General features: G+C 45.4%; 1 protein-coding gene across 4 annotated transcripts in view; it reads left to right on the forward strand.

The window, feature by feature from the left end:
• LOC137866820 (NLR family CARD domain-containing protein 3-like) overlaps positions 1 to 14,365 on the forward strand; it is a 65,894-nt gene that overhangs the window by 39,153 nt on the left and 12,376 nt on the right. For 2 of the 4 annotated variants that reach the window (XM_068702972.1, XM_068702971.1), the window contains one exon: positions 7,993 to 8,133. In XM_068702972.1, the coding sequence (XP_068559073.1) occupies positions 7,993 to 8,133 (141 nt within the window). Of the gene's footprint in view, positions 1 to 5,424; positions 5,479 to 6,236; positions 7,548 to 7,620; positions 7,741 to 7,992; positions 8,134 to 14,365 lie in introns of those variants that run through there. The other 2 variants (XM_068702974.1, XM_068702973.1) reach the window with 2 other exon arrangements.

Genomic DNA, 14,365 nt, shown 5'->3' on the forward strand with positions numbered 1-14,365 from the left:
CATCAACAGCAGCACTGTTCTGTTTCCCACGCCTTCTTTGTGGAAACGCTACTAATGCAGACTCACTTTGGACATGCATGTTTTGTTGCTGTTATTGGTTTCAGTTGTGCCTTTCGCTTCATATTGTATGACACACGTGAGCCACAAGCTTCATACATGATGCAAGTTATTTGAGCCGTGCGTCTGTCTAATCTTTGTACTTTGTTGCAATCGTTGTACTTTAATGCTGTATTAGAGGCAACATCTTTGTGTCGCGCTGAGCGCTGAAGCACGTGAAATGGATTTGAAACAGGATTTCTGCTCCCTGCTGGCTCTCAAAACAGGCCTCCAGGTAGCGCGTGAGTCGAGCTAATTCTTGGTCGCGAAAGCCAATCGCCGTTCAGTCTGCAACCAAGAATCGACCAAGAATTGACCAATGACGGACGAGAGCGGCCGAAGACCAAATCCCTCCCACATGTGAAAAGTTGTTTCCGGTGTTTGCGGTGGATGAAGAGAACGGACGTCGGATTCTGTTCGTTTTATCAACATTTCGAAAGTAAGTCAATCCTTTATAGCTGTTGTCAATAGAAATGAATTGAGATATATTGATGTTTGAATGAATGAGCCGCTCGGTAACTCGTTACTAACGAGGAAACGCGTCCTAACGTAAACGGCAGCTGTCCATCACTGTATTACATTATGTTACAGAGAGCGATACTTAGCTAACGTTAGCTCTACCGTTACTGATGTTACGTTCAGTCACTTTAACGTTCACCGACAAAGTTAACAAACCGACCCGCTTGTTGACGACCGGAGCGAACTCCCGTTAAGTGGGACTGTCCGCCATTCCGCCGTTATTGGACTGTTCTCTTTATGGATTCATTCATTTACAATAAAGTCAAGTTACATACAGCGTGACAAGACTTACACTAACATGAAACAGCACTCTCGTCTGTGAGTCGGAACCTTTACAATGACGTAACAACGTAACAACGTTACCGGACACCTGTTTGTAACGTACCGTTCATTTCATTACTCAACGTTACTTACAGGAGGCAGTGATGGAAAGTAACGAGGGAAATTGCATTTACTCAAGAACGTTACTGTACTGAAGTATCATTTTGAGCTACTTGTGTTTTACTTGAGTATTTCTGTTTTATTCTACTTCATACTTCTACTCGATTACAATTCAGAGGGAAATATTGTGCTTTTTACTCCACTACATGTAATTGATAACTTCAGTGACTTTGAAGATCGAGGTTCTACAAACAAAGCTCCGTGTATAAAACATATTGCGTTATAGATAGATTGTTAAAGATGAAAGGACCTTGATCAGCTGATTGCTCACACAATGGTTACACTGTGAGCATGCTTCATACACTCGTACTTTATGCACAGCAGGTTTTCTGCATTGCTTCCATTAGTCAGTTTTGCATTCCGGCTGTAATCTGTTTTCATAACATGACAAATGAAATGAAGATCTAAATGAAGTCTCTATTTGACCAAAGCAAGCATACAGAAGAGGGTGTGGTCAAAGTGTGATCCAGCTGTGTCATGCTGCTGCATCACAGTCCTGATCAAACAGCAATTCATCACTTTTGTGTATTACTGCTTAAAGGTACAATGTGTGTCGCATCATGTGGGATATATGAGTAGAAATGAGATACAACATTGATAACTATGTTTTCATGAGTGTACTATCACTGAGTTATTATTGTATGAGTGTTTTCCTTCTCTTACAATGAGCCCTTCACATCTCCATTGATACGTAGATATGAAGGCTCCGCCGTGGTGACAGACAAACACTGGTTATAGAGAGAGCCTTCTTTCACGTCTTCATGTTCACATGAAGATATGCTCAGACGTGCTTGTGAAAATGCAATGTGTTCAAAGTGTTATTATGGGATGGATGGCCCCTGAGCGAGGCAGACTCAGCGGCTCACGTTGCCACGGTCTTGGAAAAAGAGGAGCGAGCGGAGCGGCGTTCAGCTGCTCACAATCTGTTTATGAATATTGGTCGTTTTATGTTTTCCCAGGTTCAGGGCCAGATCCAGATGCACCCTGAGCAGGACCAGAGAAGCTCCCTGCAGCTCTGCAGAAAGGCTCATCTCTGCATTCTGGCAGTTTGGCTGAGCCCCACCTGTTCCTCCTGCCACCAAACAGTGCAGGAGAAGCAACGCTCAAGAAGAGGACCGCCCGTCTCCTTCCCCTTCTCTTCCATCTCTGGGGCTTCCTATAGTGGCCGGACCCTCACAGGTGATGTTTGTGAACTCCCCCAACCCCAGTTTACCTTCTGTGCCACCTTCCACTCACACGTCCGGCCGAGCGGTTCCTCACGGTACTCGACGGTACGGGGAACAAAAGAGGAGACGGAGCAAAGTGGAACCGTCAAGAGAAAGTAGGTGAAGAAGACGGACGTGATCCTTTGCAGAAAGTGCAACAAAGACAGAAAGACAGCATCACACCTTCAGTACTTTGGGACCTGGTACTGTCCAGAGTGTGACACTCATGTGAAGAATGGAGGGCTATGCTGAAGAAGCGGGGTTGAGATGAAAACCCTCCAGCATCTCCAGTGTATGTTTTCAAGTTCTTTGCACTGTTACAGAGTTTGGCTTTACAACGGTCACTGTTTTAAGGCTGCCTGTGTAAAACATTGTTGGATATCTGATCTGGGACCATCTCGTCTCTTCACTTTAGCCGTCTTGTCACCCGATCGATGATCTCACACCAGTTTTCCAACGCTCATAAGCTTTATGGACACAGAATATGTTTCATTTTAACTGTATTATCGATTATTTCAATTGTTGATTTTGATTTCTTGATTTCTTCACTTTATTTATGTTGCACTTTCATTACATTACATTTTTCTTTTAGTTTATTTATACCTTAAGTCCTTTATGTTACACTTTATTATTATTGTCGTTTTAGTTTTTCTGTAATAAAAAATATGAAACTGACTTTTCTGTGTTGATAACTTCTTCCTATTTATTATTAGTATTATTTAGTTATTACAACAACTTCACTCAAAAACATTACAACTTGTAATATCTACCCAAGAGAGGATTATCTGAACTCCAAACTATGTTGATAAATAATAATAATCCTCCTATTTGTCACATTCTTTGTTTGCTTCATCATCACATGAGGTTTTTAGTCTGCAGGCTTCTTAATTAAACAGTAACTAATTACATGTACTCAAGTACTCTACTTAAGTACAATTTTGAAGTACTTGTTCTTTACTTGTGTATTTACATTTCATGTCACTTTATACTTCTAGTCCACTGCACCTTAAAGGTAAATATTGTACTTTTTACTCCACTACATTTGATATCTTTAGTTCCTTGAAGATTCAGATGAATAAAGAAAATGTCATCACCTTTCCACCAATGCATTAACATAGGCCTGCTATGTTTATTTTAGTTGCTGACGTACATATTTCTAGATGATCACGACGAGTCAAAACAGGCCCGAGCGGGTTTCGAAACCGCGCAATTAGGGCGCATTTCAGGCTAATCGTGGTCCGTTACATAGACCAATGCGCTACATCTTTAGCGCATAGCGGGTCTTACCGGTCTATATATAGACCTACTGCTTATAATAATCAGCTGCCTCTAGTTCTGTGACGGTGACATGACGTCATACAAAATTGCCCCACCAGAAATTTCAGGCTAAAATCGCCACTGCAGTCACACATCACTTTATGAACTGAGCTCGTTTTTGTAAATTCCTCTTTTGTTTTCTCTTTTGAAAAGACACGCAAAGCAAGACAGGAAGTAGGAATGTTTCAAAATAAAAGTCAAGGCAATATAAATTCTTCTCTAGTCCGTGATGAACACATACCAGAGTAACATTAGAATCAAATACATGAATGAATATAAGTACATAAACGTGGTAGATGGAGTGTGTTACCATCAGTAGACGACTACATGCAGTTTAATATGTATTTATCCATGTACTCATCAAGAATGTAGTTTTCTATGAATGTGAGGCTTGTCTGATGTAGCTCACTTCATCCTGTACTTTGACAGTTGACTATAGTCACGTGTGTTTAAAGCATACATGTTCTCATATGGAGCTGTTCTTTGTTCGTCATCTGATTGATACACATGTTTTAATGATGCTCCTTTCATCTCACACTTCATGGTCATGCTTCAGTTGGACTTTACTGTCGTGGGACTGCTGCCACCTGCTGGTGGACTCAAGAAGTCCACCAGCCTCACAGGAAGAGGACCAGGAACGGAGACCAGGGACAGAGACCAGAGAGAGAGGACCAGGGACGGAGACCAGAGACATAAGACCAGAAACAGCGACTAGAGACAGAGGACCAAAGACAGAGGACCAGAGACAGAGACCAAAGACCAGAGACAGAGGACCAGGGACGGAGACCAGAGACATAGGACCAGCAACAGAGACTAGAGACAGAGGACCGGGAACAGGGGACCAGGGACAGAGACCAAAGACCAGAGACAGAGGACCAGGGACGGAGACCAGGGACAGAGACCAGAGACAAAGGACCAGGGACAGAGACCAGAGACAGAGGACCAGAGACAGAGGACCAGAGAAAGAGGACCAGGGACAGAGACCAGAGACAGAGGACCGGGGACAGAGACCAGAGACAGAGGACCAGAGTAAGAGGACCAGGAACGGAGACCAGGGACGGAGACCAAAGACAGAGACCAGGGACAGAGACCAGAAACCAGAGACCATTGACAGAGGACCAGAGACAGAGGACCAGAGAAAGAGGACCAGGAACGGAGACCAGGGACAGAGACCAGAGACAGAGGACCAGAGTAAGAGGACCAGGAACGGAGACCAGGGAAAGAGACCAGGGACAGAGACCAGAGACAGAGGACCAGAGACAGAGGACCAGAGAAAGAGGACCAGGAATGGAGACCAGGGACAGAGACCAGAGACCAGAGACAGAGGACCGGGGACAGAGACCAGAGACAGAGACCAGGGACAGAGACCGGAGACCAGAGACAGAGGACCGAGGACAGAGACCAGAGACCAGGGACAGAGACCAGAGATCAGAAACAGAGACCAGGGACAGAGGACCAGGGACAGGGAACCAGGGACAGAGACCAGGGACAGAGACAGAGACAGAGACCAGAGACATAAAGGGATGAGTGATTTACAAAACCAGAATCGGGTCCTTATTTGACTTTGGTTCTTTGGTTTTCTTGTTTTTTTGTTTAAAAAGGAAAACAAAAAAAAGATGGTATTTCTGAATTTCCGTTTTTTTTCTTGATTAAACAAAGTATCAAAACAATGATTATAATCTCTCCTTTATTTGCTTCATAAAACATTTCTAATAATAAAATGTTCTACACATCGTTTCATATCCCCCCCCCTCGGATCGATAAGGTGGATATGGTTTGATATGAACACAAAGCAACATCTCCTCGTGACGTGTCCTCGTGACGACCACTCTCTTCCTGTTCCTCTTTAGTTTCACTTCTGGAGCTCGTGGTGTCGCAGCTTCTTCTTCTTCTTCTAAAGGTTAGTGAGAGACTCTTTTCACTGAGGACTCTTGGAGGACTCTTTGGTCCTTCGGGTCCAGCAGAAACTGGTTCAAGTGGTCTTCAGAGGAGGACCAGTGAAGAAGAACAGAGCAACACGTCACAAAGTCTTCAGTGCGCGTGTCGCTCCTTCTCTCCTCGTGAAGGAACCAAAGTGACTTTTGAGTTCAGTCTCGCGAGAAGAAGTAACAGAAATACTTGATGTTTTTCTTCAGTCAGCTGAACTCAAATGATTTAAAGTGAAGTTTAGTGTGTACAGGATGACGTCTTCGTCCACCCTGAAGCTGCCGCACATCACTCCAAGGAGTACTTCCGGTCCGGATTTCAAAGTAAAGGATCGCGTGACTTCCAGTTTTCGTTCTTTGTGATTAAGGAACAGAAGAGTAATTTAAGATCCTGTTATTTATTATTATTTAGACTACAGTTAGATATAATATGAAGTATTTTACTGTGTACTTTGTGAATTAAGACAAAACGAATGAGTCTTGGTCTCTGAAGGAATTTTGACATTAGATTATTCACATAGTACACAGTAAAATACTTCATATTAGTACTGACTGTAGTCTAAATAATAATAAATAACAGGATCTTAAATTACTCTTCTGTTCCTTAATCACAAAGAACTCACGCGATCCTTTACTTTGAAATCTGGACCGGAAGTACTCCTTGGAGCGATGTGCGGCAGCTTTAGGGCGGACGATGACGTCATCCTGTACACACTAAACTTCATTTAGATTTAGAGGAGCTATTGTTCTCCTAATGTTTGTTATTATTATTGATTATGATTATGATGATGATTATTTTAATGTGATAAAGATAAAGACTTTAAAGTGTTTGGAGAGCAGGAATGAGCTCACAACAGTTTAGAGTCATGTCAGTAGGCATCAGTATAAACCACCTGTAAAGCAGTAAACGGTGAGCTTCAGGTTACGAGTCACAATAAATGATGCACACTACATTGAGACAACACATCACTAAACATCTGCAGATGAAAGCTCACAGTGTTTCATTGAAGGGTTCAACTAACAGCCAGTTGAGTCCACTTTCCTCTCTCAGCCTCTGGATTCACTGACGCTCCTTTCTCTGGACTCCTCACTCATCTCCTCACTCGTCTCCTCACTCGTCTCCTCACTCGTCTCCTCTGTCAGCGTGTTCTACTAGATTACTGTCAGACCTCCAGGAGACACACAGAGAGTTCAGAGAGATGCTTTTACTTTGACAGTCTGTTATGTTACAAACACTGAAGCTACTCTAGGTGGCCGTCTGCATGAAGAAGATGTTCAGCTGATATTAAACCGTTTTATAAGAACGTCAACCCAACAAATAATGATGGTGTTTTATTGTGAAAAGCTGTAGACGGTGAAATGAGTCAGTTGAAGGTGACGGTTTCCCTTTGAGCCACCAGAGGGCGACAGCTCCACTAACAGCCTCATTGAGAGGAGGCATCAGTGTGACTCCATCAGAGAGAATCAGGACGTTGATGTGAAGGAGGAATGAGTGCTGATGTGCTGATCAATGATTGGACGGATGCTTTCAGCTCTGCTCTCAGTGGTTCCTCTACACATGAAGGTACAAAGTGATGTGGATCCAGCAGCAGCTAACGAGGTCACATGACTGATTCTGGATTCTTGGACTAGCTGCTTCATGCTCTGACTGGATGTAGTAGACGTGGAAACAGAGGAACATTTCAAACGTGGAAGAGCTTTTCAAAGTCAGTCCAATAGAAGTGAACGGTGACGTCATCCCAAAGAAAGGCCAATAAAAAGCCACATGAAGTGTCTTCCTCTAGTCTTCAAACAAGACAAAAGACTAGAGAGCATTGAGAACGTCACTTCTTAGAGATGACTCTGCAGCTCAACGTGACGACAACATGGAAACTGTCCCATGAGTGTGTTCAGTGTTGAGGTGAATGAGCTGTGTGTGTTTGTCCTGATGAAGAGACATAATGTTGTTGTGTTTGTGTGAAGGTGTGGACTCTGCTATGAATCAGTGTGAGGACAGAGAGGAGGGAGTCCCTCCCTCTACAACCAGACACACCAAAGCTCAGAGGTGAGATGACCATCTCTAACTGTCCATGACTCAAAGTCCTTCATCCACTGACTCTGTTTCTACATGTGACCAGGACCCATCAGGGACCACACTGTCCTGGACCTGGACCTGGACCTGGACCTGAACCTGGACCTGAACCTAAACGTAAAAGAAAAAGTAAACCTGGACCTGGACCCAGCAGAAGGTCACTCAGGTAAAACTCTTTTACACCACATGGTTCCTCTCTTCATCCTGATTGGACAGCATTACTCTTCAACCATCATGGTCACCTCACTGCATCACTTCCTGTCTTTGCTGCACTGAATACAGCTTCAACATCAACACTGAAACATTTCTACATGAAACATTGATTTAATGCTAAATGTCTCCTAAAACTACCAGAATACAAATACACTGAGTACAGTAGGATTATTACATCACTGAATGTATCTGGTGTTTCTATCAGGAGGAAGCTGGAACAACCTGGACCTGGACCTGGACCTGGACCTGAACCTGGACCTGGACCCAGCTGTGTGTCCATGAAGAGTGACTGGTCTATGCCTCATCTTATTAACTTCAAAGATGGACGCCACTCTGTTGATCAAAGGTGAGGATTTCAAACCGATGATAATAATAATAATAATAACAACTTTATTTAAATAGCACCTTTTCAAAATAAAGTTACAAAGTGCTTCACAATAAAACATGAAAGCAAATCAGAAACAATCAAACCGTAAAATAAGATTTAAATAAATAAACAGATGTAGAAATAAGTCAAAGGGTAAAAGTGAGTCTTCAGAAGAGGTTTAAAGAGGAGACTGAATCTGCCGGTCTTAGATTAGCAGGAAGAGAGTTCCACAGCTGAGGGGCCCGGACAGCAAAGGCCCGTTAGTAAGGTGTGGTGTAAAAACTATAGAATAGTAGCGAGTGAGTGCTGTAATACTGAAATAAGGAAATGTGAGGAAAGAAAGTTTGTCTTTGGAGTATTTATTGTCTGTGCAGAGAAGGTTCAATCATCCCACTGAGCGCCTGTGTGCAGTCTGAGGGATGAAGAGCCCCGTGTGCAGGTTTGAACATCTTATAAAGGACCAGTGCACAAGGGTGGGGGGGTAGGAGGAGTCCTCACTAACATCTGTTTCTGTTCCTAACCCAAACATTCTGTGCTTCACTGTCTGCTCCCCCATTCACTTACTTCCTCTAATGGAAGCAGAGCAGACATCCCATATATGGTCCTGATATACACTGAAGCTCACACTAAGTCACATATATGGTCCTGATAAACACTGAAGCTCACACTAAGTCACATATATGGTCCTGATATACACTGAAGCTCACACTAAGTCACATATATGGTCCTGATATACACTGAAGCTCACACTAAGTCACACATATGGTCCTGATATACACTGAAGCTCACACTAAGTCACACATATGTTCCTGATATACACTGAAGCTCACACTAAGTCACACATATGGTCCTGATATACACTGAAGCTCACACTAAGTCACATATATGGTCCTGATATACACTGAAGCTCACACTAAGTCACATATATGGTCCTGATATACACTGAAGCTCACACTAAGTTACATATTCATCATTCATTCATCTTCGTCCGCTTATCCGTGATCGGGTCGCGGGGGCAACAGCTCCAGCAGGGGACCCCAAACTTCCCTTTCCCGGGCCACATCAGCCAGCTCTGACTGGGGGATCCCGAGGCGCTCCCAGGCCAGTTTGGAGATATAGTCCCTCCACCTGGTCCTGGGCCTCCCTCGGGGTCTCCTCCCAGCTGGTCGTGCCTGGAACACCTCCCTAGGGAGGCGCCCAGGTGGCATCCTCACCAGATGCCCGAACCACCTCAACTGGCTCCGTTCCACGCAAAGAAGCAGCGGCTCTACTCCGATTCTTTCACGGATGACCGAACTTCTCACCCTATCTCTAAGGGAGATGCCAGCCACCCTCCTGAGGAAACCCATTTCGGCCGCTTGTACCCGCGATCTAATTCTTTTGGTCATGACCCAGTCCACATGACCATAGGTGAGGGTAGGAACGAAGAAAGCGACTGCAATACCGCCCCAGCTGCTCCGATTCTCCGGCCAATCTCGTGTTCCGTTGTTCCCTCTCTCTCGAACAAGACCTCGAGGTACTTGAACTCCTTCACTTGGGGTAAGGACTCATTCCCTACCCGGAGTGGGCAATCCACCGGTTTCCTGCTGAGAACCATGGCCTCAGATTTAGAGGTGCTGATCCTCATCCCAACCGCTTCACACTCGGCTGCGAACCGATCCAGTGAGTGCTGGAGGTCACAGCCCGATGAAGACATCAGGACCACATCATCTGCAAAAAGCAGCGATGCAATCCTCAGCCCACCGAACTGTAAACACTCCTCCCCACGACTCCGCCTCGATATCCTGTCCATGAATACCACAAACAGGATTGGTGACAAAGCGCAGCCCTGGCGGAGGCCAACCCTCACCGGAAATGAGTCCGACTTACTACCGAGAACCCGGACACAGCTCTCGCTTTGGGCATACAGGGATTGGATGGCCCCCAGAAGTGGCCCCCTCACCCCATACTCCCGCAGCACCTCCCACAGTATCTCCCGGGGGACCCGGTCATACGCCTTCTCCAGGTCCACAAAACACATATAGACCGGATGGGCGTATTCCCAAGCCCCCTCCAGGATCCTTGCGAGAGTGAAGAGCTGGTCCGTTGTTCCAGGGCCAGGACGGAATCCGCATTGTTCCTCTTCAATCCGAGGTTCGACTATCGGCCGAACCCTCCTTTCCAGCACGGCGGAGCAGAGCACCCTAGACCTTCGGCCTAGGGTGCTCTGGTACCACGTACACTTATGAACATCCTTATGCTTGAACATGGTGTTTGTTATGGACAATCCATGACTAGCACAGAAGTCCAACAACAAACGACCGCTCGAATTTAGATCAGGGAGGCCGTTCCTCCCAATCACGCCTCTCCAGGTATCCCCATCGTTGCCCACGTGCGCGTTGAAATCCCCCAGCAGAACTATTGAGTCCCCCACTGGAGCCCCATACAGGACTCCAGTCAGGGTCTCTAAGAAGGCCGAATACTTTGAACTGTTGTTTCGGTGCATATGCACAGACAACAGTCAGAGTTTTCCCCCCCATAACCCGCAGGTGTAGGGAGGCGACCCTCTCGTCCACCGGGGTAAACTCCGACGCAGCAGCACTCAGCCGGGGATTTGTGAGTATCCCCACACCCGCCTGGCGCCTCACACCCTGGGCAACTCCAGAGAAGAAAAGAGTCCAACCCCTATCCATGAGTGCGGTTCCAGAACCGATGCAGTGCGTAGAGGTAAGCCCCACCAGATCTAACTGGTAGCGCGCCACCTCCCGCACAAGCTCCGGCTCCTTCCCCCACAGAGAGGTGACGTTCCACGTCCCCAGAGCCAGCCTTTGCTGCCCGGGTCTGGTCCGTCGAGATCCCTGGCCTTCACTGCCACCCATGGGGCAGCGCACCCGACCCAAGCGGTTCCTCCTGCAAGTGGTGAGCCCACAGGATGGAGAGGAGGGAGGTGCCACGTTGCTGCTTCGGGCTGTGCCCGGCCGGGCTCCGTGGCAAACCCGGCCACCAGGCGCTCGCTGTCGGGCCCTCCGACTGGGCCTGGCTCCAGACGTGGGCCCCGGTCTTCCTCCGGGCAGGGTCTCCTCGACTCTTCTTCGTTCTTTCATTGGGGTTTTTGAATATATATATATATTTTGAATATATATATGTATATATGGTCTTGATATACACTGAAGCACACACTAAGTCACATATATGGTCCTGATATACACTGAAGCTCACACTAAGTCACACATATGGTCCTGATATACACTGAAGCTCACACTAAGTCACACATATGGTCTTGTTAGTGAGTCTATATATTTTGCGTCCACAGGTGCAGCAGTACAAAGACTCAAACGCTCACATCCTTTGGTCATAGTGGTAGTTGGACCAGACAGGGTCCACCTTCTCATCAGGCTTTCAATGGTGGAGACAAAGAGGGCAACAGGGGATGAACCCAGATGCAGGTAGACTCAGGAGCAGAAGGATATTTAACAGTGATTTTAATAAAGAATAGTCCAAAACAAAACTTACAGAGGTGAGTCCAAAAGGGAGGAGCAAACAATCCAGAACGGACAAAACACCAAACAGGATGAGGTGATTTAAAAGATAAAGCAGGAGGGATACATCCATGAGAGCAGGGAACACAGCGGAACATACCGGGAAGATCAGAGCAGAAGAACCAACACTGAGACAGGAACACAGGCTTTAAATACACTGAGGAGGTGCAGGTGATCAGACAGGAGGACTCAATCACACAGGCAGGAAGTGAACACGGGACACAAGAGGCAGGGAACTTCAAAATAAAACAGGAAACAAACTAAACAAAACCAAGACCGTGACACGACTCAGGTTCATGATGAACTTTGAGGATTGTCTCGACACGACGTCATCGGTGGCAGCGTTCACTATCACAGTGAGGACAGAGGGATGATGTCAAGGAGAGATCAATGAAATCACAGGATGTCATTGTACCTGAGAGCTTCACAAATCTCAGTATTGAGTCTCCAACTATGTGAAGCATCTGCTAATCTGCTTACACGTGTTCTTTGACGTTTGTCATAAGCAGAGAAATATAGTTTGTAAAAGTACTGAAGTGTCCTACAGTTCGAGTTGCCCTTGAACCTCTTGCGTCCTTACCGGATTGGTTGGTCAGGTGTCAATGTGTCGCCAGCCAATCAGGAGACTCAGAGGAGACTTTCTGGTAACCTACCGGGTTGTTAGAGGGGCGGGACTAACGACCGGAGAGCGCGAAGCGGAGAAAGAGAGAAGAACGAGGGACAGCGGTGAAGAGAGAGAGATGTAGACTAGTTATAAGATCAGAACGTGTGTTATTGTTCTTAGTTAAAGAGTTACAACCGGAGTATTTAGTAGACGTGTGGGTAAAACGTTTAAGCGCCGCTGAGGTCATCGCTGCATCTGAACTTAGCTGCTAACAAGCTAACAAGCTAACGGCTTCGCTAGCTGGGAGAAGAGAGCCAGCGGCGGGAAAACCCCTTTAGAGAGTCTGAGAGATAAACATGTGATGACAGAGTGAGTGAGGATGAAAGATAAACATGTGATGACAGAGTGAGTGAGTGAGTGAGTGAGTGAGGATGAGAGATAAACATGTGATGACAGAGTGAGTGAGTATGAGAGATAAACATGTGATGACAGAGTGAGTGAGGATGAGAGATAAACATGTGATGACAGAGTGAGTGAGTGAGGATGAGAGATAAACATGTGATGACAGAGTGAGTGAGTGAGGATGAGAGATAAACATGTGATGACAGAGTGAGTGAGTATGAGAGATAAACATGTGATGACAGAGTGAGTGATTGAGGATGAGAGATAAACATGTGATGACAGAGTGAGTGAGTGAGTATGAGAGATAAACATGTGATGACAGAGTGAGTGAGCATGAGAGATAAACATGTGATGACAGAGTGATTGAGTAAGGATGAGAGATAAACATGTGATGACAGAGTGAGTGAGTGAGTATGAGAGATAATCATGTGATGACAGAGTGAGTGAGGATGAGAGATAAACATGTGATTACAGAGTGAGTGAGGATGAGAGATAAACATATGATGACAGAGTGAGTGAGTGAGGATGAGAGATAAACATGTGATGACAGAGTGAGTGAGGATGAGAGATAAACATGTGATGACAGAGTGAGTGAGGAGAGATAAACATGTGATGACAGAGTGAGTATGAGAGATAAACATGTGATGACAGAGTGAGTGAGTGAGTGTGAGAGATAAACATGTGATGACAGAGTGAGTGAGTGAGTGTGAGAGATAAACATGTGATGACAGAGTGAGTGAGTGAGGATGAGAGATAAACATGTGATGACAGAGTGAGTGAGGATGAGAGATAAACATGTGATGACAGAGTGAGTGAGTGAGTGAGGATGAGAGATAAACATGTGATGACAGAGTGAGTGAGTGAGGATGAGAGATAAACGTGATGACAGAGTGAGTGACTGAGGATGACAGATAAACATGTGATGACAGTGAGTGAGTGAGGATGAGAGATAAACATGTGATGACAGAGTGAGTGAGTGAGGATGAGAGATAAACATGTGATGACAGAGTGAGTGAGTGAGGATGAGAGATAAACATGTGATGACAGAGTGAGTGAGTGAGGATGAGAGATAAACATGTGATGACAGTGAGTGAGGATGAGAGATAAACATGTGATGACAGAGTGAGTGAGTGGGGATGAGAGATAAATATGTGATGACAGAGTGAGTGAGTGAGTGAGTGAGGATGAGAGATAAACATGTGATGACAGAGTGAGTGAGTGAGTGAGTGTGAGAGATAAACATGTGATGACAGAGTGAGTGAGTGAGTGTGAGAGATAAACATGTGATGACAGAGTGAGTGAGTGAGGATGAGAGATAAACATGTGATGACAGAGTGAGTGAGGATGAGAGATAAACATGTGATGACAGAGTGAGTGAGTGAGTGAGTGAGGACTAGAGATAAACATGTGATGAGTGAGTGAGTGAGGATGAGAGATAAACGTGATGACAGAGTGAGTGACTGAGGATGAGAGATAAACATGTGATGACAGAGTGAGTGAGTGAGGATGAGAGATAAACATGTGATGACAGAGTGAGTGAGTGAGGATGAGAGATAAACATGTGATGACAGTGAGTGAGTGAGGATGAGAGATAAACATGTGATGACTGAGTGAGTGAGGATGAGAGATAAACATGTGATGACAGAGTGAGTGAGTGAGGATGAGAGATAAACATGTGATGACAAAG

Source organism: Cebidichthys violaceus, unplaced genomic scaffold (assembly GCF_023349555.1).
Source record: "Cebidichthys violaceus isolate CVI_PGR_0920_01 unplaced genomic scaffold, fCebVio1.0.p SCAF_9, whole genome shotgun sequence".
NCBI lineage: Eukaryota > Metazoa > Chordata > Actinopteri > Perciformes > Stichaeidae > Cebidichthys > Cebidichthys violaceus.